The sequence below is a fragment of the Triturus cristatus genome, chromosome 6 (assembly GCF_964204655.1).
Source record: "Triturus cristatus chromosome 6, aTriCri1.1, whole genome shotgun sequence".
NCBI lineage: Eukaryota > Metazoa > Chordata > Amphibia > Caudata > Salamandridae > Triturus > Triturus cristatus.
In genome coordinates, this window is record NC_140589.1 from 1,796,822,081 (window position 1) to 1,796,849,281 (window position 27,201).

Below are 27,201 nucleotides of genomic sequence, written 5' to 3' on the forward strand. Positions count from 1 at the left end.
TCTCTGCAAGTGAATTGGAGAATCGTCATTTCATTACAGGACTGGAATATCAATATGCATGTTTAAAGCGGTCTACAACAAAACTGCTTACATGCTTCACCAATCTCAAATAGAAATTTGAACAGCTGCTGGCATTCGACCAATCTGCCGCCTTAAGGATCTCAGAGAGAGTACCACTAGCCTAAAAACCCTTACTACCCATTGCACCTCTTGCCAAATGAGCACCTAAATGCAACGGGTCTAAGCTTGCTTCACTTACTACTTCTCTAATCCACCTGGCTACAGTGGCAGTAGATACTGCCTTGTGTGGTTTCACATAAGATATTAAAAGCTGATTTTCACCATCATGTCTAAATTCCAGCATTCTATACTCGTATAGCCTCATGCAACTAACCAAAATGTTTTAAGCAATCCTGGAATGAAGGATAACACAAAACATGACTAGGCATATTCTTTGTCCTTTTCCAACTATCGAAATGAATACCACCTGTTGAATAAACCCTGTTGCAAATTTCCAAAACTTTAACATCAGAAACCTTTCTGAATGATATTAAACAGAGAAGAGTAACTAATTTCTGTGAAATCTGTCTTAAGGAAAGATAACAGTTACCCGGAAATTAGTCAAATTGTTTGAATACTAAATTAACATCCCATAGAGAAGTATAGAGAGGCCTAGGAGGTCTCTTCATTCTTAGATCCTTCATCATCCCACAGATTAGTAGTTCGTTACCAAGCATGATGTTACCTATTAAAGCACGGCCAGCTGAAACGCCTAACCTATGACAATGAATTGTCCTGTTAGATAAACCGGACTGAAACAGTTCGGTTAGATAATTGGTCAAAATCAGTCGCAGGAGCCTCAACGTAATCCAGACCCCTTTCCATGCACCAACTTCACCATCTGCACCAAACCCCCTTACAGGTGCCCACAACTCGTGCAGTATATCCTTAGCCTTTCCTGAAAGGCCTGAGAATCCTGTAGATCCCCTGATATTCTCCAAACAAGAAGGTCCAGATTACCTTCTACCACTAAGGAATGCTCTTCTCCATCTGGGCCTACCAGCAAACCCTGGAGTACCGGAATAAGATGAGGTTCCTGCACCGCAAGTTACATCACCCGTGGGAACCAAACTTGTGGAGTTCAAAAGGAGGATACCAGCACTAGCTTGCACCCCCTTTTTCCAAACCTTCCAGAGTACACTCTGGATCATGGCAAACTGTGTAAAGGCTCCCTGAGTCCCAGTCCTGAACAAAGGCATCTACTGCTAGAGATTCTAGGTCTGGCCACCAACTGAAAAACCTCGACACTTGGCGTGTGAGCCTGCTGGCACGAAAATCTGTATCCATTAGGCCCCAAAGGTCCTGAACTTCCTTGAAAATTTCTGAATTCGACTGCCAATTGCTGAAATCCTTGAGATAACGAGAATTCCAATCTGCGCTCTGATTTAGTTTGCCTGGAACATGACATGCTGTCAAGATAATTCTGTGCTTTGACCTCAAATCCCCAGAGATTGATAAATAGGAAACTGTAGAGACATTGTCCAGGTGAATCAGGACCACACTGTTTGCCAATTTAACCTTGAAGCTCTATTCAGTCCTGCCATCACTTCCAAATAATTTATGTGCAAAGAACTCTCTAGACCTCACCAACATCCCCCTGTCTCCAAGTTGTTCAGGTGGGCTCCCCAGCCCAGAGAACTGGCATCTGTCTCCAAGATAAACTCTTGCTTTGCTGTCCTAGCCCTCTAGGGTGTTCAACCACCATTCCAGATCCAAAGGAGCCTCTGGGAATAAACCTGTAGCATCCACATACCAAAGACCCTTGCGTAAACCAACTGTCTTCAATCTCTGGAGAGCCCTGTAATGCAGGGCGTCTGGCGAAATAGCCTGGACCGATGAGGACAGAAGACCAATGGTCCTTGATAAATGACAGAGAATTACAATTGGCTTCCCTAAACCTCCTTATTTCCTTTATCTTTTTCTGTGGTAAAAGAAGCCGGGAATGTAGGGTATCTACCTGAAACCCTAGAAACTCCAAGGACTAACCTGGAGTCCGTACCGATTTCTCTACATTGACAATAAATACCAGGCTCTTTAAGCGTTTCCTTGTCATACGTAAAAGGTCAAGAAGATCTATCTTTATCCAACTCATCAACAGGATGTTGTCCAAATATATTGTTAAACAAATTGCTCTCTCCCCCAGAAAAGCCACCACGAGTCTTAAGGCCTTGGTAAAACATTACAGAGTAGAGAACAGAACTGATATACTACTCCCCTTCATCTGAATGGAAGGTATCTCTGGGAACCCACACGCATTCTTCAAGTGTAGCTTCAGAAGTCAATTTTTCTCCTGCAGAATATCCCATACCAGATGGATTACCTCCATTTTGAAATGACGATAGACCGGGTATTTCTTGAGGTCCCTTACATTTATATCTGGGTGCCACCCTTTGTCCTTTTCACTCACCAAAAATAATTGAGCCAATTAGGCACTTTTACTATTGCACTTTTTTGTAAAATTTGGGAAACATCCACATAACCCATTCAATCTAACAAAGACAATTTCTCGGGGTTCAAATGTCTCAATGGGGATCTCCCAAAAATCTATGTTGAAGCTGGATACAGTCCGTAAGATCCAAGGGTCTTTTGATATCGCTCCCCATCTGAGAATTAACAGTCTCAACCTTCACTAGGGAAGAAAAAGCACAAATTGCCCACCTACCTAAGGGATATTGATCATTGTAACCTCGCTCTTCCTCCTATGAATCTCGATCTTCCCCTCTACAGGGAGAAACCTGAAGAGGTCTGGAAGCCTCTGCCGTAGACCCTAGATCCTTGAGCGTACTGGTTTTGGGTATAAAATTGTGGCCTTCTGAGTCCTCGGCCAGCAGCCAGTCCCCTCCTGTCGACCCTTCCAAAAACACGCACCCCAAATACATATCTTAAATTATACTGGGCTTTGCTCACAGTTGTAAAGGTGACCATGTACTTGACCAATAATTTGATAAATCATGCCCAAAGTTCCAAGGTCACCTTCCGCCTCTCTATTAGCCAGCTCTGCTCATAAGGATGGCCTTCTTTCTTTTAGTTACAAGACCTGCGTTGGCATTACCTAACACTCAGACCGCTATCTGGCTCCAACCCCTAATAAGGTCCAGGCCTATTTTGGAGTCAATGACATGTGGCTTATCGGCCATATCCAGTATTCGAGCCAAGGGGGCAAGAACATCTAAAACACAGTCTTGACATAGCTGCAGGCACCGTTCCAGACCCTTTCTTGGATCCTTACCAGACTTAAATAGTAATGTAATGCAATTAATTCCCGGTCCAGGTTTGGCATCTGAGTGGCCTGGAACATTCAGCCCGCATTAGATTTTGCTGTTGCCTCTCAAGAGGTCTTCTAATCCATTGTTTAAAAAATGCCAAATGAGTAAGTGGGCACCGGTAGGAGCTGCAAGGAGGTTTAATGGAACCTGGGCTAAACATCTCATTGCCCAAAGGGTCCTTAATAGGTTTAGTAAAGGAAGTAGCCTGCAAATCACTGCGCAAACTGCCTGGGGCGTCTGAGCCCTCATCAGGGTCGAAGATGAATTATTCAAAACGCTTCCTGTTGTCAGTTACATCGAACATGACCAGGCTAAGCGAGTCCTGGTTGTCTATTGTGCCGTGAAGGAGACCACTTTCTCTTGTACAGCAACGGACACCACTGTCTTTTGTAGCACTACGGCTACCATAAAGAAGGACAGGGTTTCACCCCCTTTTTGTCCTTGACCCGATGTTCTTGGGTAAGTCCAGATGTCTTGTATGTCTAAAAGCTTTACTGCCCTTTTTAGGTCTCGCCTGACCCAGCGGTTGCGCTGTTCTGACCGAGACTTTAAGTGAGTGGTTCAAAAAATGCTACCGCAGGTTACAGCTTGCAGTGCATGTGCGCGGGCTTGAGCAGAGGCACTATATGGCGCGATTACTGCTGCGCGCGCACTACTCGCGGGCATGCACTGCAAGCTGTGGCCGGCGGTAGCATTTTTCGTTAACTTCCTTGTTCTCTCACGCTCTCCACATGCATGCTTTTCGCGCGCGCTTGTTGATTGAGGATATTTGTAAGATGTAGCATTGTTGTGGCACTTCTTTACCCGGCATGTGATTGAGATTAAGCTACCCGTGGAGAAGGAGGACACTTTGTAAAGTAAAATCGGTGACAAGCTATCACATTCTGTTGGTTTAGAGCTCAATCACGCTGAATCAAAACAATTCTCAGTTTTACACACTGCCACTTAGTCATAAGGCCAGTGTGTATTGCAAAATGTTATACAAATAACAGCATGTCCCTCTGCTTGCCCCCGTGAATAATTTTCTCTGAGGTTGTCTTTTGTAGAAGTGTATAGGCTTACTAAGTTTTCTTGAGGGATGGGTCTCTGTTGGTCAGAAATAGCAAAACGGTAACTTGTAACATTTCAGTGAACATTTTGTGCTAGGAGTAAAACTTGAACTTTATGCTCATTTCAGACTTTTATTATCCTGTGAGCATGATGAACAACAAGTTAGCAGCCCGTTGACAACATTTGGTATTAGAAGATTATAGTTAAGTCGCTTTTGAGTTTAAGACAACTATGGGAACAGTGGTTGTTTCTATGATACACTGAGGGCCTAGTTCCAAACATACCAATGAGCCATCAATACTAAATACCAGAGCATTAATACAGCAGTCCTATTAAGAATCCACCGTGTAACCATGGAAATACTAGGCAAGCAATCATGATCAGCTATTACTGCCTCATGAATCATCAATAACGTAAGCCATGTACTGCGTAGTAGATAAGACACAATGGGGCACACTAATGAGACTAGGTTACACAAACACACAACCACACACACCCCCATAACCACACACAAACGCACAACCATACAAACGCACAACCATACAAACGCACAACCATACAAACGCACAACCACACAAACGCACAACCACACAAACGCACAACCACACACAGTAACACAATCACCCACACACAACCACACACACCACCACACCCACCAGCACACACAATCACGCACACAACCGCACACAACCACACCACCACACACACACCACAACCACCACACACAACCACAACAACCACATAACTACAACCACACACACAACTACACACACAACTACAAACCCACACCCCCACACACACAACGCACAACCACACCCACAACCAGACACAACCACACACAACCACACCCACACCCACCCACACCACACACACACAACCAACCACACACACCACAACCAACCACACACACCACAACCAACCACACACACCACAACCAACCACACACACCCACCACCACAACCAACCACACACACAACCAACCAACCACACACAACCAAACCCACACAACCACACACAACCCCACAACCATGATCAACCCCACAACCACACACACACACATACACCTCAACCACACAGAACCACATCCACACACAGAACCACATCCACACACAGAACCACATCCACACACAGAACCACATCCACACACAGAACCACATCCACACACAGAACCACATCCACACACAGAACCACATCCACACACAGAACCACATCCACACACAGAACCACATCCACACACAGAACCACATCCACACACAGAACCACATCCACACACAGAACCACATCCACACACACACACAACCACAAACGCACACAACCACACACACATGACCAACCACACACACACACACACCTCAACCACACACAGAACCACAACCACACACACACAGATGGGCAAAGCAAACAACCGGCGTTTGTTTTTCAAAAACCGCCCTAACTATGGCAACAAAGGGATGGGAGACAAGCTCAAAGAAAGTTGGCGGAAGGAAAACCAGTTTGCTTTCGCTAGCTACAGCTACAGGGAAACCTTCCCCGAAGCCAGCAATCACTGCCGAGGCAGAGCGCAAAAGCAACCTCTGAATTATGCCACACACCGCCGCAGCTGGGTTAAGTGAGTGGCCAAAACCAGTACTGAATCGGAAACACAGGTTGAGGTGTGCCTGTAACACAGTACTGCAACTCCCCTTCCAATTCCTCGTGCAATCTGAAGGGAGGCCGGGCAGGGGTGGAGTGGTCATGTGGGGGAAAATACGTGAGTCAAAGGACTCAATGCGTGCAGGCGCTGCTAACCAACACCGTGAGCGCTCAACAGGAGATCTTTTGAAAAATAGTGGAAAATAAATTCTCTTCTTTCACGCTACAGCGACAGTCCTTCACAGTCAACGTACATATTGTTGGAAAAATACAGAAAGATAACCCTGAAACTAGCTAAGGGCTACTCCACAAATTGGAATCGTTTCACCAAAGAAACTATGTATCTAAAAGGCAAATAAAATCTAGTATACAATCTAAGTTACTAAATCCTGACTTTAAAAAACCACACCACACAACCACACCACACACACACACACACACACACAACCAACCACACACACCACCACAACCAACCACACACACCCACAACCAACCACACACACCACAACCAACCACACACACCACAACCAACCACACACACCACAACCAACCACACACACCACAACCAACCACACACACCACAACCAACCACACACACACAACCACAACCAACCACACACACAACCAACCACACACACACACAACCAACCACACACACACACAACCAACCACACACACACACAACCAACCACACACACACACAACCAACCACACACACACCACAACCAACCACACACACAACCAACCACACACACCACCACAACCAACCACACAACCACACACACAACCAAACCCACACAACCAAACCCACACAACCAAACCCACACAACCAAACCCACACAACCACACACAACCACAACCAACCCCACAACCACACTTTAACCACATCCACACACAGAACCACATCCACACACAGAACCACATCCACACACAGAACCACATCCACACACAGAACCACATCCACACACAACACACACAACCACAACACACACAACCACAACCTCAAACACACACAACCACACACACATGACCAACCACAACCACACACACACCTCAACCACACACAGAACCACAACCACACACATTCACATACACAACCACACACACACCCACAAACAGTTTTTGGGGCTGTCAGCATAAATACGTTCTCACCAAACACTATGAACACCTCGGGAAAGTTTGGGAAGTCACCCCCAACTTTGAAACCACCTGCTGTTGCAGAGTGTGTGCTGTACACATGGCAATACCTTGACACAGCGGACTGTTGCCAGGAATGCTTTAAGCCGCGGAGCTGACAGACCTCAGTCTGTGCATTAGTTCACCCCGTCTTGGCGCTGCATGAAAACAGGGTGCCCACTGTCCAGCATGAAGTGAGACATTGTGATCGGGGCTGGAGATGCTATTTAGCAATCTGCTTAGAACATTGTGTTTCATTTATGGCATTAAACATGAAGGAGCACTGGCAACGCTGATAAAATGGATTTTATTTTGAGTAGTGACAAACTTTAAAAAAGCCTGCAGTACTGAAACAAGCATTTGCAATGCAATAGGTCTCGCATTTGCAAAAGTTTAAGCTATTGGCATTGTTCATGACAATGCCTTTTTTATCTATTTTATAAAATAAACACATAAATAAATGCCATTATCGTTTACAATGCCAATAGCTAGTGTTGCATTATTATTAGCAATGCCTACTGCTCACACTTTTATAATGCGAGACCTATTGCATTGCAAATGCTTGTTGGGGTTTGTGGTTATATCATCATCAGAGTTAGAGATGTACTCCTCCTCTGAAGGAGCACCTCTCTTCCTCTTGGTTATTGCAGCCTCGACCGCTTATTTAATAGAGGACCTCAGCTCTTCCTCAAATTACTTTCTGAATATGCCCTCACTAACCTCCAGCTAAGGCAAAAAAAATACCTCATCCAAAAACATTAAATAATAGGATTAATATCCCCACTACAAAAACATATGCCACCTAAAATATTAATATTAGCTAAAAAAGGATCACTGGACACTAGAAAACTGAGTTCAATATTGTCAGCACTAAGCTGAAAAAACTAAAATGTTATTTCAAAACTAAAATACTATAACCTTAGCTTATTTTCCCCTTTAAAACACTTTAAACACATCAGAGGTAAAGGAGATTGGAAGCGCAGAGAGAAATCAGGTGTTTAATTTCCTAATTAAAGGATATTTGAAGGGAAAAGATTGACAAATGCAGATTTGGGTCCCGCTCAAGTAGAAATTATCAAAATCATCATTGAATTTGATCCACTGAACTTCCGTGGTCAGATTATCATTGAATTGGTTCTCCTGAACTTTCACGTGGTCACAAGCAAACTAGTGTGGGAAGAAAAGTGTACGGAAGTGCATCTTGTTGGCATTTTCCCACAGTTTATTTTCTGGGCCCAAGATATTTAGACTGGATTGCTAGTCTGGCCTCCTATTACAAATATAGGCTGCTTTATTTCCAAATTGCTAAATTTGACATTAGAGCAAGAAAGCGGTTGGTATGCTAGTTCTTTGCTCAGGTGTTGAGTGTGCGAAAATAAGTGACGTACTAGCTTGGGATAAACTTATCACAGACCTGGAGAAAAATACATTTGTTACTACACAAATGCAGTTTCACCCATAATTTGTCACTATTTATTGGCCCATGAAGGTGGAAACAGATTCAGTGTACATATACCAAGGACGTACCAGATTAATGCAGAAGAAGGATTTGTGCAGTATAAGGTTGTTGGCCCCTACCTTGAGAACATCAGGAGCATCATAAGTGTCCCCGGTCTACTGGTCTAGGACAGATGAGATTTCTTACACTGGATAAGTGGGTGGTGGGAGAAGGATAAAGTTTCAAACATGGTCCTCAGAGTGGACTTATCCAGTGAGGTATTAAGTAGCCTTTGGGCGGTTACAGTGTACCCTGACCAATTAGAGGAATAGCAAGACAGGGGTCCTGGAGTGCTCCGCTTAGGTGTTGGTATCCAGGGAAATACATTGGCTGATTGTGGTGGTGCTTTCATCCGAAGAATACGACTTCTGTCAAATGGTTTGGTTTCTGGATTCTGCCGCCAGTGCCAATTCTGTCTGTGGTGCAGGTGGCTTGTTCTGCTTACTTGAGGATGAGAAAGCCATATGAGTCCACTACTTACTGGCTCCCTATGGTCCTGAATACAGAGGGTGATCACAAATGGTGTCCTTAGCCTAATTACTGGCGTCACAGTGCTGCAAAGGGTTGAACTCTCCCAAGTGCAGGGTTAAGGGTCAGGTGTGTATATGAATATATATGAACCTGCCCAAGAAACTACTAGATGACTGTTCGCAAGCCAAGGGGACTGGCACAATGTACTAAAGGAAAACGTTTGCTTGTGTGTGAGTGGACAGCATCCGGTCACAAACTAGCATACTTAAGCATTCACTGCCCCAGTGAAGTGGTCTTGGGTCTCTGTTATCTGATAAATCTGCCTTATATCTCTTTTGTGGATGAACAGGTAGCTGAAACCACAGGCAAAGTTGGCCATACAAAGTGAGTTGTCATTGTTTGGCAGTTGTCTTAAAGGATTTATATGCAGACAAACTAGTGATCAGCCTCACGGTTTGCTTTTCTTGGCTGGGAATGGTATCCCAAACGGATAGTATTGGTGGTGGGAATAAAGCATGGAAAAGAGTCAGAGTTCTTGAGAAGGTGTACGTACAACTGGCATCAACCATGCCAAGGTCAACAGTTTCGATTTAACAATTTGAAAATAAAAACTCCCAAAGGGTGGGCTACTGCTTTCGTCTCAAAAAGTTAGTCACACAGGGATGGTCCTTCACAGTCATGAGTGAGCTGGTCAAGATGAATAACAGATGGGGTGAGGGTCACAGTCAGAAACAAGGGAAGACAAAGGAAAAGCTCCACTGGTAACCTGCTAACACTTGCGATATTCTTAGAAGTGATTGATCTATCTTACAACACAGGATACACAGCTGTATCAGTCATCATAGGCATCTCAAGCAATGGAAACTCAATTTATTTGGTGCAGCACCCATTTCTGATCCATCATCTACTTTTCTTTCCAGAACAATGCAGCTAACAGATCATAGTAATATACATTCAGTCCTAAGTCTATTCCTATCATTTGCACTGGCTTCCAGTCAGTCCAGGATCGCTGTTCAGACCAGAAATCAATTTCTGGCCTATCACTCTTCTTTTTAGCAGTGTCTTAACAAGCTTTTGGAACTTCAGTAACATTTTGCCTTTGTGCCACAACAAAGTTTCAGATTATCACTTAAAATTCTGGACTTTAAATCTTCAGTACCATACATTTGCTTGGGCTTCAGTTACTGTCCTCTGCCACTACAAAACCTCAAAGGGTTTACATTCACTATATAAAAAAATGCAGCTATTTCACTGAGGGGCAAAGACCGACACACTTTCAGCACCAGAGTTTGCCCCGCAGTTATTGCGTTTTTTTTTTTAAAAAAGTCAAAACTGGTGTCCCTGTGCTCCTACTGCCTTTCCCAACTTGCCCATGGACATTTTACCACCTCCAACTACAGTGCTGTTTAATTAGGGATCGAAATGCCCATCAGCAAAATAAACGCAGCACAAAGTCTGCATATCATAAAAAACTAACATACAAGCATTAACCATGATGCTTAGAAACTCCAGTTCCTCTGGCTAGCAGCTAATATTGTAATCAGAGATGCATATCCTCTTCCAGACAGTCCAGCAGACAATAGGTGTCTGCTGCAGGGGCTTATAATCTCTTGATAGACAGACAACGAGCCCCATCTTTTGTTTAGGGGAGACCACTTGCCATGCTCTTAACCTTTGTTAAGTTGCTACATTTCGCATGCCACATGAGCAGTGCGACATGGTTTGATCCAGTGGGGGGAGAACAGGAACTCCCATTAAGTTTTTTTTAATAGAAACTAGGTGCACAGCAAAACTATTCTAGGTAGGAAAGGGGAGAGCAAACTCAGCACAGGGACATGCAGAGGGCACAGGAACCTATAACAATGGATGGTCAAACCCCTCATACACATGCAGACATGCAACACAAAAGTCTCCAACAGGTGAGGCAAGTGAGGTCTCCCAATCATGAAAGATTGCACATATTTACAACTCAGTGCTAATAGGCAGCATCCTCGGCCTGGGGTGCAAGTAAGACGAACCTGTAGCAATCTGCTGCCAACAAACAATTTGTGCAATAGCCTCGACCTACAGATAGGAGCTATAGAACTCTGCTGGAAGTCAGGGCAATATTACCTAAGGTCATGGTGTAAAACCCGGAGGATAAATGAGCTAATATCTAGAGCACCAAAACATTGTGAAATCAGAAACAGGGAGGCACAAATACTGCAACGAGGATTTTTAACCCTTTATTTACTCTTATCGGAACAAACACCAGATGGGACTCACTCTTCTAAAAACAAATTTTGAACATCAATTAATTGTCTACAATAGCTTAAAATGACGTGCCAGCTGTAGCGAGTAATGTATAATCATCCTGCAGGGAACATCTATAATCATAGCAATGTGAACTCAAGACTTTCATAGCAATAAGATTGATAAGTAGAATAGCACAATACTAACCCCAGTACTAAAAGCATCATGAGATCAGTCATTTTGTAGTGTACGATAAATAGTGAAAACAATGCATGACCAAATATAATTGAATTACAGAAAATAGTGCGTCTTCCTAACTCAGCAAGAGAGTTTCTTAAAATCCCAACCACAAGGATGAGGCAAAACGTAATTTCAGATTGTAACGTATTAAAATTCCATTTCATCACAGAATTCACCTTCAACACAAGGATCAAAAAAACACTACAAAACAGTATCATCTATTGATGAACTTCCAGATAAATATTTTCTACTTACTGTGTTTGCTTCAGTCATAAGTCCTGCAGAGACCAGAGTTTCTGCCGTTAAAGAAAATCTGGGTTCAGTAGTTCCACTCTTCAGAAGGGTCCGCTTTCTGGACACTAAGTTGTTGATCACTCCTGTGGTTAAGTCCTCCCCATTCTTTAAGTCTGCCTTTACGTTCTCTTCTGGTGGTACAGGCAAAACCTGCTGCAAGACCTCGACTATCTCAGATCCAGCAGGGCACACTCCAGACTCCTTTGCCATTTTTTTCTGCTGGTCACTTTTGATGACAAGCTTGGAAACTGCTGGAACGGACCTTAAATGCTTCCTCAGAGTAGCCTGGGGCTTCTTCCCTGTTGAAAAGAACGCTGCTCCCAAAATTAGTTTAGGTCTAGGTTTTGCTGTAAGGCTCAAGACTTTAAAAGGAACACCAGTTTTAGCTTTAGATATCTGCCTGCTTTCGTCCTGAGGTTGGGCCGGAGGTACTTCCAATTTAGTCTTCTTTGGATTGTGAGGCAAAGCTTTAACCTGCTTGGACGCCATACGAAGTGTTGAGCGTGGACTTCTCAGAAACGCATCGGGAGCAGTCACATTTTCGGGGACATTTTCATTCCGAATCATGGGTTTACTTTCATGTAGAACCTTCCTTTCTATGGGGGTTAGGTACACCTTGTCTTTGCTGTAGAATGATACAGTGGGTACATTAGGTTTAAACGGAGTTCGCAGATGTGGAGACTTAAGCGGAGATGTTCTAGACACTGCTGTGACCCCCAGTACTGGAGATTTTAGCCCATCAACATGCAAACTTGACTTAACTGGTGAATCACAATGGTTCTCCTTATCAGCTCGATGAATGTTAAGGGCCCGTCTTGCCCGAGGCTGAACACGACGAGTTTCATTGTTTTTTAATGCTACCGGAGAAGTTGTCCAATCTATATCGATGGCCAATTTCTTCATTGGGTTTCCAGAAGTATACTGTGCACTAGAAAAGAGATAAAGATTATTAAAGTCATTTAATCACAGGTTATCTATATACTGGGTCTTATTTAAACATATTGCCAACTCAGTTAAAGAAGTATTAGCCTATCAGGGTGAGCAAATACAGTTTCGAGCCAATTTTATAATGTTAATAAAAAGACAAACACATAGAAAGATGCAATTTTAAATCATAAAAGACAAGGAAAACGGCACAAGTAGGAAGCAAAAAAATAAAGTATTTAGCCCATAGTCAAGAAGAAGAAAGGGGTACTGAATATCTCGCAAAACCACTGGAAAGTCAAAGAATTTTAGAAAATAAATATCAGGAAGCAAACTTGCTTAAAAAACACAAATGCCTAGCATAGACTTGAGTACCGTAGACCTGAGCAATACAAGAACAGAAATTATAAGCTCGACATCTGAGGGAATATTTAAGCCTGCAAATCCTGCTCCAAAAGCCCTGCAAAGCTTCATAATCCATTGAGGAGGGATTGTATTACAAAGAAAATGGCTCACTGCTTCTACAATCTTAGAGCTGTATTAAGTGTAACCAAATAACCAATTTAAGCAACAGCTCTGCATATTTTATAGCTCTTTAAAAATTGTATATCAATGGCTGTTTTAAGTCTACATATGGCCAGGATGATTGGGTCACATAAACCTCACCCCATCCAAAAATAGAGAAATCAGTGAATGCGTACAAGAACAACCAGAGGTAGTGGCATCGCCATAATCTAGGCACAACCTTTAAATGAACTACAATCTCAAGGCGCAGACTGCCACTGTTTTGGCACACAACACTTCTCCCTATTTCCTTATTCGTATGAACAATTCTGGTTTTATCTAACCTACTTAAGAACAGTTGTATATAATTGATGCATTATTAGGTAATGATTTGCTCTTATATATGTAAATTCCACAGTGTGGGGTGTACAAGTTATTTTCTTCAACGTAATTACCTCATCTATCCGTTACACTGCTTCTAAAGTTTACTTATGATGTAGTATTTTAATAGTCTCAAATAACAAAGCACTACCTGTAACAAAACTTTTTTTTTTTAAATCTGTTTAGAAGTGTGCTGCACCGTTGAAAATTAATATTTTTATCATTGAGAAAAGAAGAAGCCATCTGCCAACGTTTTCTTTTCTACAAATTTAATTTTGCACAGGCGTAATCAAAAACGACGATGGCTTATGAATAGCTCGTAAGTAAAACAAAATTCACATTAGCACAGGATAGGAGACTTCATCAATTTTTAAAGGATTGGGAGTTGTTTACAAAGCAAAATACTAGGTTCTATTATTCTTTTGATTTTAAAATAGCGACGGAGGGTAAGGTGATGAAGTGAGAAAGGGGAAGATTGGGAGAGAGGACACCAATGCCAGTGATTTTAGGATGAGAGAGTAGGTGGCTTCCTAGAGATTTTTACTTCAAGGTAGTCTTTTCGGTTCAACTATCAACCCAGGCACCCTGAACTAGATTCTCAATGTAACCCTCACCATCAGGATACAGTCACATATAGACCTCCAGTTTGTGGCAGATTATCACTTTACTTTACTTAATACTTAACACTCGGTCAGCAGACAAGTAAAGCACAAATTAGGCTTCACTAAAAAATGCTAAGAAACTTCACCTTTCGGGTAAGAAAACGAAGATGGTAACCATCTTCGAAAGTATCGTAAGCATAATTTACAATGTCCAACATGTAAAGGCTTATAGAGAACATGGGCTAGGTTACTCCTGGATGGGGAGCACACCAAAAACAAGCATTGGCAAAGCCAAAAGGGCTCGGCAATGCCCGAGCTATTGTTTTGTATTGTAATTGCATTTATATAGCGCTTACTTACCCTAACGAGGCGGCAAATCGCTTTTTCAGCGAGTAGCAAGCTACACCTGAAACCCACAAAAGATTAGTGGTGAATTAGTATATGAAAGTAATTTGAGTGTTGGATATTATTCAGTTATTTGGATTGAGAAGGATAGCGGAGGGATAGAAGAGGGAAAAAGGTTTGCATTTATATAGAGCTTGCTATCCCTGATTAGGTGTTGAAGTGCTTCTCCAGCGAGTAGCACACAACTCCAGGAACCAATAAAGGATTAGTGGTGAATTAGTATAGTGAAATATGAAATCAATTTGAGTGGTGGACATGTTAGTCTGTTATTAGGATTGAAACGGATAGTGGAGGGATAGAACAGGGAAGGATATAGAAATCTTTTATTTATTTTGTTGGAGCTCATAGCAGTAGGAGGAGGCTTGGGATGAGTAAAAGTGATGTGTAGGGGGAAGAGTCAGAGGGAAGGGTTTAGAAAGGCTTGATTTGGGGGATCAAACAGTAAAAGGTATGAGATGATGCAAGGAGAGGCAGAGTAAGAAAGAGTATAGAAATGATTATTTTGGGGATCATAGTAGTGGTATGGGATGAATGAGAGTGTGGAGGTTATATTGACAGAGGTATAGGGTGAGAAATAGAGTAGTGCATTGGTTAGAGTAGTAGAAAGAGTTTTGAGCGGAGTTATTGTTGAGGTAGATGATATATTGAAAATGTTATAGGGTGAGAAATAGGGTACTGCATTGGATATGATGAATTAGAAGAAATGTAAGAAATATATAGATCCACAAGTACATGGAAGGTATCTAGATGCATAAAGGAAGGTAGTATATGTATATTAAAGAGGCATTAAATAAACTCTGGCTTTCTAGTTGTGCTTTAAATTAATTATATACATCAAAACAATGCCTTTTCAGGCATCGAGTGACACAAATTATGCAAAAAAGAAGCAGAGAACTCTGGGTAGCTCTCAAGTTTAAGTGGAAAGCAGCTCCTGTATAGAGCACTCTCAACACCAGCGACACTCTAGATCTCTAGATGTATGCAGCTGCTTATATACATTTTAAAAACATGTACATCCTACTGTGTGCTGTCTAGCATAAGATTTGTACTGGAAGGGTACCCTTCCGGTACCAAACCCAATGTCTCGTAATGTCATTTTAAAGATTTTTGGTGTCCAGGCAAGACACATTTTGAGGCCTTCTGTTGAGAACTACTTTACTGATTTTTTTGAAATTCAAGACTGCATGATGCCAAACAATATTAGATTTATATAACTGACACCGAAAACAGCAGAAATCTGCACACTGAATAGAGAGATATAGAGTGGGAAGTGGGAAGTAGAGTCAGGAAGACAGAGGGAGATAAGTTCTGATAGAGAAATAAATGAAATGAGAGAAACAGAATTATTATTTTACAAGGGGCCCCATAGAAGACATTTCACACATTAGATGTGTGCTGTACAGTGCAATGGGTTAAATACAAGGAGAAATAAAATTTCTCCTACTATGTGCCTGACTTAAGGAGGCATTCTTTTTTGATGCAAGCTAGGTCTAACAATTTTAGTAGATAGGGTATTGTGTCAAAAATCATAAAATGTGCTGATGATTCATGCCAGGTCTACATTTTGAGTGGCCTTTTTTAATTTACAGTTCTAAACATTGCACATTCTTTTCAATGAATCATTTAAATATGGTGCCAACTGTCAAATGTTTAGCTCCATTTTAATTTCCATTTCTAGCTGGTTTAGATTAGGGTGGTTCACGCGATGTAGCACCATATGTCACAGTGGACCCCGCAAACCCTATATATGGCAAAATATTTTGTTTTGTTTAGTTATTAAGATCATTTTAGAAGTTTTTAAAATGTATTAGTCTCATTTTCGTTACTATTCACAGGGCGTTTAAACAGCGGCAGTTGCAGATGTTATCGCGGCACAGATCACGGAACGCTGAAGCGTGTATCTTATTTAAGAGCAAGGTGAGTGGCCTTCCATGGTTTCTACATCACACTTAGTTGAAATGCGACTAGTACGTTGGAGTTTCTCAAGAAAAATGGGCCGCTTGATAATCATGCGTTGTTTGGCTTTAGACATTCAGGGTTCTCAATTAATTAAAACCAGTCAAGGATATTTCAGTACATATTTGAGACCGGGCTCCATTTAGCCAGATATTCAAAAAGTGCATTTAAATTACCATTGAGAGTTCGCAATTATCAGGGAGAATTTCATAATTATATGTTCATGGTTTAAAAGACAGATATATATATATACACACAAAGGTTACACACAAAGGTAATTTATTTAAAAAAATCTAATTAGTACATTTTTGCTTTAGTTACTCAAAAGAGAATAAGGAATGATGGATTGTATTAATGAAACACACAGACTGTATATACAGGTGATGATTAATTGCTGGGTTTCAATGCGTTTTTATGTTACGTTAATATAATTTATAAAGCGTATGAATCCCCCCGGAAGGGCCATCTCCGAGCTGCTGTAAACCGCAGGCAGCATTAGTCTCTGAAAAGCTCAGTTTTGAAAAACATTCTGAAGTGAAGGTGGTCTGTGCACTTTCAAAGGTGGGAGGGTAAATGATTCCAATACAGGGGGGGCAGATAAGAGAAGGCTTTACCCCTGGAGCTTTTTTTCCTAAGGCGAAGTATAGTGAGAAGAGGTTTCTCCCGGGAACGCAAATATCTGCTCAGCAGGTACAGAATGTGTTTTTGTCAGATAACTAGATCCTTTGCCATTCAACGGTTTGTGAACTATACAACAGATCTTGAATGTAATCCTATTATGCATAGGAAGTCAATGGAGTGAGCGCAAAAGGGGGAGGGAGGCAGTTCTGGCAGGCATATTCTGAACTAAGCGGGCTCCCGAGTTTTGGACCACTTGGAGTTTGTCGAGTAGACCCTCACTAGAGGCGGCTAAAAGAGCGTTAAAATAGTCCAGGCGGCTGATCACTAGTGCCTGTACTAGGGTTTTCCGCACTGAGAGTTGGAGAAGTGGAAAGACTCTACGCAGCAGACTCATCATATGAAAGAAGGTGCCAGTGCTAGCCACTACCTGATCTTTCATAGAAAGAGTGTGGTCCAGGCGAACGCCCTGCCTACGACAATGAATGTGTCTTTGTGTAGTGTAACTGATGAGCATTTAAAACACTCCAATACTATCGGCTGCTTTTAGCACTATGGCAAGATAAAGGAAGGACCAAGCGCTCCTATACAATCCTCTCATGTTCGTGCAATCGCAAGATGTAGGACGGAGCGAGCTTTCCAATACCATCAGAAAATGCAAATACAAATAAACAAGTGCTGCTCATGTTTCAACTTTTTAAAAAATGTATTCATTATGTACATGCGCATGCATTTTTGTGGTATGTGTACAAGGGAGACGGCCTGAAAACCCAAATACTCCTATGGAATGCTTGAAAACACACTTCAATACGTTCGGGTGATGTTGGCGCTATATAAAACTGCATCAAAAAAACACCATTGCCGCACATCTGCATATGGTGTAAACACACAGACGCACACCTTCCCCCCCCCCCCAGTACCCACATGCGTGGGAAATCAACAGACACTACACGTGTTCCAAGTGTTGGCAGCTGTGCACACATGTTCCAATCAGCACATCAGCTACACACTAACAAGACATTGAAAGTCAAAACAAAACTCACTTTAAAGAAACAGACTATAATGGGGGTTTAAAGCAGGACAGGGAGGGAGGAGGGTAGATGTGTGTCGGGGGCAAGCACCAGGAGGTGCGAGGGAACAAGCAGAGACGGGAGGAAGGAAGGGAGGGAAAAAGAAAGCAACAATGATAGGAAAAGCAGTGATGGGGCATGAGGGAGGGTAGGAGAAGATGGAGCTGGTAAAAGCACGAGCATTGTGTAGAGTGCTGAATAAAAATGAAAACAAAGTAGGTCCTAAAATGGTCGTAAAAACGGGAGGAGTGGATGTTTACAAGCACTTGGTCCATGCTCTGGGGCGGGAGGACTAAACACAACCATTATCATGACCATACATGCCAGGGACAAATGATGACAAAGAATATGAGACAGAGGATGGAGTGAGCAAACAGGAAGCCTGTGGGCGGGCAGAAGCCCACAGTTTAAAAACAACATATACGAGATGGTGCCTCACTTGTGTGGGAGGCCCAAGTACCCGCGGCAGGCAAGGGCCCAAAACGTAGTGAGGCGACATCAAAATGGCCTATCGCAAAACCACCTGGTTTTGCAAGGGGGGTCACTTTGGTTTTTGACCCGGTGCTCGGCGGCCATCTAGGGAAACCTACCAAACCCACGCATTTCTGAAAACTAGACACCCGGCGGCTTCCAGGGAGGCGACATTTGGGATAGGCAATGTTGATATCGCCTCACTACGTTTTGGGCCCTTGCCTGCCGCGGGTACTTGGGCCTCCCACACAAGTGAGGCACCATTTTTACCGGGAGACCTGGGGGAACGCTGGGTGGTGGTAAATTTGTGTGAGCCCGGTGATGCCACAACTTTCCCACCCCAAAATGTGTGAAAAAAGTGATTTTTTCAGAAAAAAATTGAGGTTTGCAGGGGATTCTGGGTAAGGAAACGTTGGGGGATCCACGCAAGCCATACCTCCCTGGAAGCCGCCGGGTGTCTAGTTTTCAGAAATGTATAGGTTTGCTAGGTTTCCCTAGGTGCCGGCAGGGCTAGGGTTCAAAAACTACAGCTAGTCACTTTGCCAAAAAGGGGTCATTTTTCACTGCAAAATTGAGGTGTGACCACGTTGCGTTTTGCGCCGTTTCCTGTCGCGGGCACTAGGCCGACCCGCACAAGTGAGGTACCATTTTTCTCGTAGGACTTTGGGGAACGCGGGTGGGTGGAAATTTGTGGATCCACACAGATTCCAGAACTTTCCATCCCAGAAATGTGGGGAAAATGTGTTTTTTTTGTCATTTTTTTACGTTTGCAAGGGATTCTGGGTAACAGACCATGGTGGGAGGCAGTCAAGTCACCCCATCCTGGATTCCCCTGGGTGTCTAGTTTTCAAAAATGTATAGGTTTGCTAGGTTTCCCTAGGTGCCGGCAGGGCTAGGGTTCAAAAACTACAGCTAGTCACTTTGCCAAAAAAGGGTCATTTTTCACTGCAAAATTGAGGTGGGACCACGTTGCGTTTTGCGCCGTTTCCTGTCGCGGGCACTAGGCCGACCCGCACAAGTGAGGTACCATTTTTCTCGTAGGACTTTGGGGAACGCGGGGTGGGTGGAAATTTGTGGATCCACGCAGATTCCAGAACTTTCCATCCCAGAAATGTGGGGAAAATGTGTTTTGTCATTTTTTTACGTTTGCAAGGGATTCTGGGTAACAGACCATGGTGGGAGGCAGTCAAGTCACCCCATCCTGGATTCCCCTGGGTGTCTAGTTTTCAAAAATGTATAGGTTTGCTAGGTTTCCCTAGGTGCCGGCAGGGCTAGGGTTCAAAAACTACAGCTAGACTCTTCGCAAAAAAAGTGTAAATTTTCAGTGTGAAAATGTGGTGCGTTCACCTTAGGTTTTGAGCCACTTCCTGTCGTGGGCACTATGCCTACCCACACAAGTGAGGTACCATTTTTATCGGGAGACTTAGGGTAGTTCCGATTTGTAAAGCAACTGTTATTACCTATTGATTTTTGATGCATTTCTCCCTTCCAAATGAAAGACATTGTGTAAAAAAAAAAGTCATTTTGAAAAATGACCAATAATTGTCATGCAAGTATGAGTATTCCCAATTTCGAAAATGTGCAAATATGCACTGTTTCTAAACTCTGTAATTTGTTCCCATTTCAGAAATACATAGGTGTCTTTCATACCGATTTTTCCATGTATACATTTTCCCACAATAATTGCTATATACCCGGAACAAAAAAAAAAAAAAAAACATTACAAAATGCTGCTCGGTTTTTTACTCTGGGTTCGTTGGGCTCTTGGTGAACCTACAAGTCCTATATATCCCCACAACCAGGAAGGTCCACCGGATGTAACGGTACATTGCTTTCAAAGAGATGTCATAATTCGAAGAAGTTACAGGTGAAAACGTTGACTCAAAAGGCTTTTTTCAACAAATTTTTAATTTTTCCTATATTTACCTGTTAGTTTCTATAAAGAAACCTTGATGGATCTACACAAATGACCTCTTGCTGAATTCAGAATTTTTTCTACTTTTCAAAAATGTATAGCTTTCCAGGATCCATTATTGCTTTTCTACCCATTTTCAACATTATCTGGAAGGAGGTTCAAAGCACAAAAAATAGCAAAAATAGGGTATGTCCCAGAAAAATGTCAAAACTGTGTAAAAAATGTTGGATTTCTGACAAAAAACTGTCATTCCCTAAAAGCTGGAGAAATTGTGATTTCAGCCCCACAAACCCTTTTTTGATATCATTTGCAGAGAAAAACCCAGACGCTTTCATTTGCAGCCACTTTTCCCAATTTTTCACAAAAATGTTGCTGTATTTTGACTAATTTCTGGGAACCCTCTAGGAGAATCCACAAACCCTGGGTACCTTTAGAATCCCCATGATGTTGGAAGAAAAGGACGCAAATTTGGGGTGGATACCTAATGTGGTCAAAAAGTTACAGGGGCCTAAGCGCGCACTACCCCAAATAGCCCAAAAAAGGCTTAGCACAGGAGGGGAAAAGGCCTAGCAGCGAAGGGGTTAATACTTTTATGTCATCCATAAGGTAGGCCCTAAAAGACCATAGTGCAGGGTGCATAGGCATTTAAAATGTTAGGCATGTGGGTTTAAGTTTTACATGTACTACTGTAAGGCCTATCTCTCCCTTCGGCTAATCCTAGGGTACCTTGTTACTTTTAATAAGTGCTAACTTTAAGTTGGGAGCAGATAGAGGTTATGTTTAGAATCAGATGAATTGCACATTTGAATCCTACTTAATGGTAAAGTTGGATTTCAAGTCACATTTCAGTCATTTCATTGTCCTAGCCATCTGTGCCTTCTGCCAGAGTCCTGGGTTGGATGACTGTGAATAGCTCTGCTGTTGGTCTATGTGGGTTTCTCCAAAACAGTGACACAAGGGGGACTAGGTGTAGGTTGGATGGGCCATCCTGCCAGGATGGCCGGGGTGGAGCTGTGCCCTTCCCCACTTGCACTTTAAAGGGCTTGCCACCAGCACACACAAAGGAACCGGACGCTAGCATTTTGTCACCCCAGACTTGGAGCCTTGACAGGGGAAGGGAAGAACTTTTCTGAACCAGATGTGGAGCTAGTACAAGGTGTTCCCCACATACCAAGGCTGGCAGTAGGCATAAATATAGGACCCTCCGAACAACTCTTCAGTACACTCCTGGACCTGTGGACGAACTCACTGTGGACAAACTCAGAAGGACTGCCCTGCTGCTTGAAGGAGAGCTGGACTATCTCACTAAATTCAGGATCACCAGAAGTGACTCCAAGGGCTAGTTGGTTGGCCTCCTGTGTGAGCTAACAAACTCCTGAGGGCTTGAACCCTGCCGCTCGATTCTGCTGAAGTGAGTTCTAAGTCACAAAGTGGTAACCGTCCCCCCCCTCCTCACCACCCTCCAAAGGCCTCTTGACTCGAGAGTGGTGATGGTGGTACTTCTACAAAGCTGGGACGAAAAGCAAAACCGCCTGGAGAACCAACAGCAAATTGGGATCAAGCTGCCAGCCGATCCGCCCCAGTTGCATCGCCTGTGACTTCACAGTAGCTCCCGCTACGTTCTTCCCAGAGCACAAATCCACTTCAGCTGGACCTCACAGCTAAGATATTAGGCCTCATGGCGCATTCTTCAGCTGCTGCTGGCAGCTTTGTTCCGCTGGAGACTTTCAATTTCCAAAAAGCTGTCCAAGTCTAAAGGCAAAAATCTTCATTGGGCTTTACGACGATGACCAGCTTCCCACCGATAGATTACTTTCTCGGTCTGGGAATTTCAGCTTTTCCTGCCCAAAGCTTTTGCCACCATTGTCGACTGCTTCACCGAGGCTTCGTCCAGCAGCTTCCCAACATCGACACCTCAGACAAAGACCATTGCCTTTCCCTGCTGAACTATACCTTCTCAGGACTTTTGAACATCCAAAGGTAAGCTAGACCAAGCTCAATATACCCTTTGTATCCAACACGCACTCCATTGTGGTGGACCCTAACTTTTGGCTTTGAAACTATGTGGCGCGAACAGATACCAGAGGCTGGTACTTAGATCTTGTTGGTGCTAGATTTCTTTAAAATATTACAAATTCATAACTCTGTTTAAACCTATTGGATTTAATTTGCTTTGGTATTGTTTAATTATTAAAATTCTCCATTATATTTTTTTCGATATCTGCACAGCCGCACTCATGGCAGAGGTGGCCCAAATTCTCGAGGGAGAGCTCACATTAAAGAAGCCATAGGTGACATACAATCTGGGAAAGCCCTAGGCCCTAATGGCATCCGTACTGAATTTTATAAAAAAGCAGCAACTAGACTGGGGCCATATCTGCAGGAGATGTATACAGCCAGTGTGGAAGTGGGAGAACTCCCCAGAGACCAACGCTTGGCAACAATAGTTCGCCATTCGCAAACCAGGGAAGGCAGCCCAGGAGTGCGCTTCTTATTGCCCCAGTCTAGCCTTAAGCCGAGCACAGCGCTTAACTTACACCGCCTGCATGGAGTGATGAGCCGAAGACATACTATCCAAGAAGATGCCTTCATCCTCTCCCTCGACGCTTGTATGGTCTTCGATACGATAGAATGGCCATTTCTTTTTGCAGTCCTTGAACACATGGGGGGCTAGGCCCAAAATTTAGATCATGGATAAGGCTGCTTGCTATACACGAAGCCACTGGCGCAGGTGTTGATCAACAGCAGACTCTCCGACGCATTTCCCCTGGGAAGAGGTACGAGGCAGGGTTGCCCGCTCTCCCCGCTCCTCTTTGCCCTGGTGCTGGAGCCTCTGGCGGCGTGGGTCAGGAGAGATCCAATTATTCGCGGACTCCGATGGACAGAGGAGTGGGAAGACCAGATATCTTTATATGGGGATGATATCCTGCTATATATGGCATCACCGAAGGGCTCCCTGATTAGGCTACTATCTTTGAGACTTATGGGGAATACTCGAGATATGCTATTAATTGGAACAAATCCATACTGTATGTTCTGAGCAGCCCTCCTCCAAAGCTGCCATGGGGCTGTTAATTTAAAGTAGTGGAGGATGGCTTCCGATACTTTAGGATCTCCATTACGGTAAGTCTAGAGGACTTCATGATCAAGAATCTTCAGAAACCCTTAAAACGACTACGCAGGGATGCTAAACACTGGCAGTACCTCCCCTGACTCTAGTAGGACGAGCCACACTTTTTAAAATTATGGTGCTACCTAGGTTTCTTTACGCCCTGCAAACTACACCATTTCCAGTTTCCCCATCATATTTTAGGGCGATATAGACAGAAGTACACAACCTCTCATGGGAAGGAAAACTGTTCCGAATAGCCATGAACAGACTGGTCAGAAGTTGGTATGATGGAGGTATTGCACTTCCCAGCTTACAGGTGTACTATTGGGCAGCTCGGCTGGCCGTTCTCAACCAGTGGATCGATTTACCCCAGACAGAACCTGCATTCCGTATGGACCGATTTGTTTTGGGGGACGGCGGGGTAATGAGGGCACTCTACAACACAGCTCAAGGGAGAAGCCTCACTGAACACACACAGTTCACATATGGCATACAGCCGCCAAAAAGCTGGGCTGGTACAATACGACAACGCAGTTCACCCCACTCTGGGAAACCGGGAAATTGGGCAGGCTGCGTAATTGTAAAGGGTTCAAACAATGGGACGTAATAGCAATCTCAAGGGTTGGCAACCTCTGTGTCAAGGGGGATGGGGCTGGATATCCCATTTGAACAACTTCAGGAGAAGTACGAAATGGCACAAACAGAAAACAGAAAAGTTCAGACATCTCCAAGTTCGACATGCACTTATGGAACGCATTGACCTACCTAGGCTATCTCCTTGACCTACCAAAAATTAATTAATAACCAGGCAGACCCTACAGTGAGTCTCCGCGAGAAATGGCAGGCAAACATTGGGGAGCTAGACAATACAGATTGGCAGGAGGCTCTAGAGTCCCCGAGGGTGGTGGCAATACCCTCTAGATAAAGACTGGTGCAGCTCAAGGTGCTTCGCAGGATGTACTTTTCCAGGCTGACACTAACCAAAATGGGGACAGCTGACAACCAGCTCTGTCTGCGGCAATGAGGGGCTATAGGAACATTCTTTCATACGATATGGGACAGTCCGGATATTCGGACATACTGGGAAGCGATCACGAACACAATAACAAGAGTCAGTGGTGCTCCGGTTCCACCAGAGCCCAAACGATGTATTTTATACATATGGGAAGCCACGGACCTTGACCATGCAGCCCAAGATTGGGCAACCCTAGGAATGATAATAGCAAATCGCAATATTACAAAGCACTGGGGAGTGCAGACCGTGCCAACACATACAGACTGGTGTAACAGCATGGACTGGGTCATGGTGGCCGAAAAGGCAGTATACATAAACAGAGGCTGCCCCAAGAAATGGCAACGGATATGGGGAGGGTGGAATAAATTCCGGGGAATATTTGTACATTGCCTATGGGGAGATCCGCATTGGAAAACAGTTGAATGATGTATTATAACAAAGTTGGGGTGGGGGGTTGGGGGGGGGTTGATTTTAAAATGAAAAAACAAGTTGGAAGGTGGAATGCGATCCTTGAAGTCAATAATAGAGTGCATGGACAAGGATATGTCGAATTATGATCTCAAGTCGTATAATTAATAAAAAGATTTTTTTTTTTTCATTCTCTATTTTTAAACATTGGTTTGGGAGTTTTCTGGTGATGAGTTTACGCTTTATTAATGTTTTGAGTGCTGTATAAATACTTTACACATTGCCTCCAAGTTGAGCCGGACTGCTTTTGTGCCAAGCTACCAGAGGGTTCAGCAATGGTTAATTTAGTGACTTTTACAGTTCACCCCGACTAGGGTTGTGGTTGTTTCCTCAGTAGGGTACTAACCCCCAGAACCAATAACCTGATTCCCTACAGGGATTTGTTGTTCCAGGTCACTGGTTTAAACACCAGCTAAAATGTCATGTGGTTTCCAATTGAAACTGTCCCACTTGGGCCTCAAACCATAGAGATTGATGTGGTCTGGAAGGATGGAAACATAAAATTATGCCTCCTTTAAGCTCATGTAAAGCAAACAATTCCTGTGTGAAACCATTAGAATTTACTCTTCAATGTCCCATTTGTTACAGAATCTACTAGTTATGCAGTTGTTCTCTGACAGTATAGGATTGTCTAGAAACAGTACAGATGCTTCATAAACAGGAAACGCTCGTAACACATGGCTCCTGCAGAAATGGAGTAATGGCTACTCTCTTCTTGTGATCTGGATATCAGTGCATACTGCTTGGTAAATTGCTGAATTAATCAGTCAGTGAGTAATCAACAGCTTAGGAGCATGTGGGAGAACTTGAGTGTTGCAACTGCTGACTGCACAAAAAGCCCACACGTCCAAAACACATCATTTCCAGACATTAATAAAATGTCAGAGATGTACAACAACCACCAAAGAGTAGTAAGTGGATTGGCAACTGTACCCAGAATAATCAGTTTCACTGAGTGTTGGTAATGTGAACTTGTCAAAGGGACCCAGAAATTGGTCTGAAGTTAAACAATAGCTCACTGTCTACTTCTCTTGCTTCACAGGCAAGATGGATTTGAGATTAAGATACTCTTAACCGAAACCTAAAGTATCCTTGAGGGCACAAGTTTGAATCCGTAAGGCTAACTTGGCTTTTGGTCCTTTTGAAGTCAGTAAACGGATTACCATTAAAAACAGCAATTTTATTATTTACAGTTCTTAAGAGAAAGGATAAATTGTGGTTTGAAACGCCATACGTGGAAGAAATCACCATCATCAGTTCAAGGCTTTCAGGGTAGAGAAAGGTTCCTGACCCAGTAAAGGAAGCATGTTGAGCAAACGTGGAGGCTGTACTTTGTTGAGGGAAGATTTTACCGCAGAGTCAAAAGTAAGGCATCTTCTGAAGTCATGGTGTTACATCCAGTGATAGTGGGTAGCAAAAACTCCCACTTCAAAGTAGAACTTCAAAACCCTTAAGTAGATACTGTCTAGACCAGTATAGTGCCACAGAGAACTCTGGCTCGATCAAATCCTTAATGATAAACTGCAAAGGCCTTTGTACAGTGTATGATCAACTGGGATCAACTGAAAATTCATGTTTAGGATCCTCAATCGAAGTAAATGGGAGTTTGGCTTTCTGCAACACCAGGTTCTCAAGCAGGCATACTATTGCTACAGCAATAACTTCCATCCCTGTCTAATAACCATCTATGGTATGAGGACTCCATCTAAGGTACGGGTACATCCGGCTGGTCTTAAAGCAGGTCATGTAGGAGGCCCAGGTTAATCAAGAATGCCCAAGGCAAAACTCTACACTGAAGTGCCTACCGAAGACAGCAGCGCTGAAGGAATACATCAGCTGCT

The 27,201-nt window shown here is 43.2% G+C and overlaps 1 protein-coding gene across 5 annotated transcripts in view; it reads right to left on the reverse strand.

The window, feature by feature from the left end:
- Positions 1-27,201, reverse strand: part of ESCO2 (establishment of sister chromatid cohesion N-acetyltransferase 2) — a 293,480-nt gene that overhangs the window by 215,649 nt on the left and 50,630 nt on the right. For all 5 annotated transcript variants that reach the window (XM_085613127.1, XM_085613129.1, XM_085613128.1 and 2 more), the window contains one exon: positions 11,881-12,847. In XM_085613127.1, coding sequence (XP_085469253.1) covers positions 11,881-12,847 — 967 coding nt within the window. The remainder of the gene's footprint in view (positions 1-11,880; positions 12,848-27,201) is intronic.